This window comes from Nestor notabilis, unplaced genomic scaffold, assembly GCF_000696875.1.
Source record: "Nestor notabilis isolate BGI_N333 unplaced genomic scaffold, ASM69687v1 scaffold26289, whole genome shotgun sequence".
Classification (NCBI taxonomy): domain Eukaryota; kingdom Metazoa; phylum Chordata; class Aves; order Psittaciformes; family Psittacidae; genus Nestor; species Nestor notabilis.
Window position 1 is genome coordinate 24,893 of NW_009942718.1, and position 5,426 is coordinate 30,318.

The 5,426-nt window shown below is 40.7% G+C and overlaps 1 protein-coding gene across 1 annotated transcript in view; it reads left to right on the top strand.

The window, feature by feature from the left end:
• MORC3 (MORC family CW-type zinc finger 3) overlaps window positions 1–3,546 on the top strand; it is a 25,223-nt gene extending 21,677 nt beyond the window's left edge. The window contains exon 17 of the mRNA XM_010021536.1: window positions 2,505–3,546. Coding sequence (XP_010019838.1) covers window positions 2,505–2,658 — 154 coding nt within the window. The 3' untranslated portion in view covers window positions 2,659–3,546. The remainder of the gene's footprint in view (window positions 1–2,504) is intronic.
• Window positions 3,547–5,426: the final 1,880 nt, after the last annotated feature.

Here is a 5,426-nt window from a genome sequence, read left to right on the forward strand (position 1 = left end):
AGCCGGAGCTCAGCTGGAGCTGAGCTCTAAACTGTCAAGGCTTGAGAAAGGCTACCAGAAGGGCTTCTGTAAGCATAGCAGCAGCAACAGGAGAACTAAGGAAAATGTGGACCTGCTGCTCAGTAGGGGCAGGTGCTTAGCAGCACAAGGTGCATGAGGCACAAACTACTGAGATAACCAGTATCTTCTTTGTCTTGGTTTTTACTCATAAGGTTTGCGCTCTGCTTGCTGAGGTCCCTGAGTGGTAATCTTAGGGCATAAAGTGCTACCTGTAATAAAAGGTGACTGAATTAAGGGACCATCTAAGCAAATTCAACATACAGAACTCCATGGGAGCAGATGAGATGCACCAGAGGGAGCTGATGAGTTGATGGAGAGCTGGCCTTGCAATGATATCTCTAAAAGGTGGTGATAGTTGACATTCCTGATGCCTGGAAAAATGCAGTCATGTCCCTATTTCGGACAGGCAGATTTACAAGCCGGTCAGTGTAGCCTCAGTCCCTGGGAAGACAGTGGAGCAAATCTACCTTGGAAGCTACCTGCAGCCCCATGATAGTCAAGGTGATTAGGAACAACCAGAATAGATTTACTGATGGCATATTGTGCCTTTGCAGCCTCATTGCCCTTTACAGTGAGACGACCACCTCTGAGAACCTTCATTTTAGCAAAGCTTTCAGTGTGGGCTGCTATAATGTCATGATAGCAAAGTTTGTGAGGTATGGTTTTAGATAGGCAGACTAGGAGGTGGGTTGTAAAATTGCCTGGACTGCTGAGCTCATGGATCAGTATCGAGGCCAGTGATTATTAATGGCCTAGATGAAGGAGCAAAATTAACTCAATATTCACAATTGCATTAAATTGTAGGAAGCCATTGCTATGTAGGGCTGCAGCTGAGGGACCTTGACAAATCGGAAAAATGGGCTGAAAGAATCCTCCTCGAAATTCAGCACAGGTGACGGTGAAGTTCTGCACCTGTGTTGGAAATACCTCATGCAACTGAACAAGCTAGAGACTACCCATAGGAAAGCAGCTTGGAAGAAGATGGCCTGTGATGCTGGTGAACTAAAAGTTCAATGCGAGTCAGCAGTGCACTCTTGTGGTGGGAGATCCCAGTGCCTACTGGGCTATGTTGGCAAGAGTTCAGCCAGCAGTTTGAGGGAGGTGAGTTTGAGTTGGGTGCTATGAGATCAAACTGAGCAAGTATTCCCTGTTTTGGACTCCCTGAAATATGAATGGCACTGGCATATTGGAGCTTATCTACTGAAGGGCCACCAAGATGGGTAGGGGCCTGGAGCATATGATACAGAAGGGGAGGCTGAGGGGAAGAATAGCCTTACACAGCTATGAAATCCTTGAATTCCTATTGCTCTCTTCTGCAGCCTCATGAGGCGGGGTAGAAAAGATGAAGCCAGCCTCTTCTCCATGATAGGATGAGAGGCAACAGATGCAATATGTGATAAGGGAAGTCTGGCTCAAATATTTGAGAGAAAAATAGTGTTCACAGCAAGGGTAGTCAAATCCTGAAAAAGGGGCCAGGGAAGATTTTGAAATCTCCATATTCGGATGTTTTCAAAACACAAGAAGGTCCTAAGTAACCCGACCTGAGTTAGCTCTACTTTGAATGTATGCTGGCGGGAATGGACTGGCTGTTTTCCAGACAGCCCTTTCAGTATTTTTTTTTTTTTTTTTTTTTCCTATAGGTAAATCTCCCCTTTATCTGCCAGCATTTCATTGTCTTCTTAAAGCATCTGGCTTGTGCTTCCTAAAAGAATTAGCAAATATATGCAGGACTTGCAAGTAACTTCCACCACGAGTCCTGCTGGGGTATGATGGCACTGTGAAGACTGGCTACTAGAGGTGATAAAGGAACTGGTACTAGAAGGGAATGCTCAAGAGAAGGGATGGGTAATTTGGAAGCAATTCAGTGAGGAAAAGGACAGAGCAAGGAGATGCAGGGAAAAAAACAGAGGAAGCATAGCATTTTAGCTGTACTGTAACTCTTACTTTATTTTCTCTTTCTTTTGAAGCCTTTTGACAAACTACTCTTACTTGCTACCTTCTCTCTTCTTTTTCTCTTGTTCCCATAGGTGATAGTAGTTTGTGCTTCTACATGTATAAAGCTACTCAGGTTTTTATGTTTTGAGAAATAAAAAGGTGGTGTGGAATAAAGGATTGTGTCAGTGCTTTTTTGCTAACTTAAATAAAACCATTCAGAAATCATTTCTGATTATTTTTGGGAAAGGTAGAATTCCGTTTCACCCTTAGTATTTGAAACTAAGGGAAAATACACCTTCAAAATTAAGACTGGGGAAGCTCAGCTTTGAAAAACTGGTAGGTTTTGCAGTTATCTTGATGCAGCTTTAACTGCATCACCTTTTTGATGGTTTATGGAATTCAGGTATGGAGCCTTTCCACTACAGAGTATTAATCCAGCTTTGTTTAGAAAGGTACTCTGTATTTGAACGTAAGACTGCATCTAATCATATCTAATTATTTCTTCACAGCCTGAAACTACGCTCTCTTCGAGTGAATGTTGGACAACTTCTGGCTACGATCATGCCTGATCTAGACTTGCAGCAAGTCAATTACGATATTGATGTAGTAGATGAAATTTTAGGACAAGTTGTAGAACAAATGCATGAAATCAGTAGTACTTAGTATCCTAAGATTTTAGCAGACTCTTGCTTGATCTTCCATTGTAACCTTTGTGTAGGTTCAAAATTGTATATACTGCTTCTTTACTTTATATATTTGACATAGTTCGATCAATAAGTGTATATACTCTACGCGTTTAGATGTTCCCACAGATGCAGTGGGTGGGTGTTGTCTTTTCTTCCTCTTAAAGGAACACTGTCAATATTGACCAACACTGCTGTACTTAATTAAGGATTTGCTTTTAAAATGTATTTTTAATTAAATTTGCAAATATTTTTATTATTAGGAATCTTAATACTTTTCTACAAAAGCTTTTTTGTTGACTTTGATCTTATATAAGTATTAATACTTGCAATCACTTCCTCTTCTATGATCTAAGTAGTGGACTATATTAAAAATGCAAAAAAGAACCTTCCTTGATTTTTCTTCTCAGAACAAATCCTAGTAACATTTTTGTATACTACAGTATTGTTTAATTGCTGTCAGCAATGTGATAAGATGAATTAATGGGCTAGAAATGTAACTAGTAGATGAAGATTTTGGCCATATGGGTAATATTTGTGTTTTACTACCAGAAGAAGAAAAAATCTTTAAGGGTTTTATTCTGAACACTGGTGATCTTTTGACTCCCTTTTGGACTTTCTGATGTCACTAAAGAACGTTATCTGTACATAGCTTTGCAACATAACTCCATGGAGATATGGCTAGGATATTTCAGCTGTTTCAGTGATGGAAACTGCATGCCTGTTTGTGTCCTGCCCCTGCTACGTGATTGTTATTTCCTATATCCAAGAACTTACCTGTATTTGAGTGCAGTCACAGGGATCTTCAGTTGTACCTGTAGTTCCCATTAGAACACAGAAGGGCTGGTTCGTAAGTCCAGGTGTGTGCCCTAGTGCTCATGCAGAAACTTCCAGGAAGCAGGAAGAAACAGTACCAAGAGAAATCACTGTTACAGTGGTGACTGTATTCTCAGTCACTTGCATGCTTTTCTTTTGAAGTCGTCAGGAATGAGAAGAAAGGTGGCAAAGATAGCAAATCCACCTTTTACTCTGTGGTGGTATTTGTCATCCAAACAGTGATCAAGAAAAATGGTTCTTGCTTTAAAAAAAAAATAATAAAAAAAATCATGAGGTGGTGTTCAATATGTTCATTTCTAGGAAGTCTTTTTTTATAAAGCCAAGGTTTTTGGCTTTCGCACTGCTACTGTCCTGATTTAATTCAATTATGTTCCTTTTAGTTGTGGTTCAGTCAGGTTCTTTCGATGGACAGTGTTTCAGTTTTAAGATGCTCGCTATTCTACTACGTCAATAAGGGTAATGCAATATGGTTGTACTTTATAACGGATGAATTGAATGTTTGATTTTTGAAGAGGTGGCTGTAATATAACTTTGTATGACTTTTTTAAAGTTTATATTTTCCATTTATTGGTGTGTAGTTTTCCATTTAATCATTATTTATTATGTTTCATCAGATTCTGCAGTTGAATTTCTTGTAGACAACTTGCAATATATAGCATATGTCTATATTAAAAATGGCAAATTTACACTGTACATTTACACTTTGGAGAGCAGCGGACTAATGGAAATGGTTTTTATGTACTTGTTAAAATGTATTTTTTGTAAAAAAATAAAAATAAAACCAATATATAAATCTGAATTTGCAGGATCAAAACTGGTATGTGATGAAATGCAATGGTTTTGTTTATAAATAAAGACTATGCAGAATGGCTGATGTTTTGGGCTTATTTTAAGTATTCAGTCTTAGGAGAAAGCTGGCTTTGTCTGGTTTTGAGCAGACGATGCAAGCACACTGAGCACACTCTCAGACCATGTGGACATCCTGACCAAGCCCCAGAGCAGCTCACTGCCTGCCTCCACCTCTTCAGATGCTCAGTTACCACACTGTTACTGAAATAGGATTTGGGACGAAACTGTCTTCAAGGCCTTGTTAGAGAGCTATTGTCCTGGGTGCTGAGGCAGAAGTGACAGGAACACAACAGTCAGAGAGGTAGGACCACCTACCTCTTTAGGTGACAGAAAGCTCTTGGAAGAGGTTGGCTTGGCTCTTCTTGTGAAACTTCACCCTTAGGCGGGTTGATCAGTTCCCCAGGATGGCAGACTCGAGGACTTTCAGGTGGCTTTGTGGGGTTTTTTGGGGCTGGGGCAGACCATTCTTCCCTGACCGCTACTTGATTGTCCAATAGAGCTGACTAATAAAGAGATGGTGGTGTGCAAGGTGGCATTGAGGAAGGGGTTGTACCGAGTACAGAAATGCTTTGGATATGGAATAAGCAGTGCTGTTAAAATTCAGGGTGTGCGTTAACTGAATTTCAGGGAAGTTATTGGGTGTATAACATGAGAGTTTACCTCCATGTGTTGTGCTTGTTCAACTGAGATTTCAAGTCAAGCACGCGGCCTTGCCCTGTCCTGGCTTTTAGCCTGGTTGTGCTTGCATGGCAATCCTCTTTGCATGGGTTTCTATGGATTTAATTTTATTATTATTACTTAAAATTGAACGATTGCACGAAAGAAAGGGCGATTTGGGGGACTGTTTGCCCTTTAACCATATAAACGTAAAAACATCTCGAATACAGCAATGCCACCTTCTTTTTTCGGAGGAGAGGCAGAGCTTTGGGCTCTTTTAGTTCTCGTTTTGGTGCTTTGGGGATGTTTTTCTACTGGAAGCAATCTGAGGGCAGGCACAACCCCCAGCTGAACGGGCAGAGGTCTGGGGGTGCGTGGGTCTTACCGAACCATCTACCGGGAGCC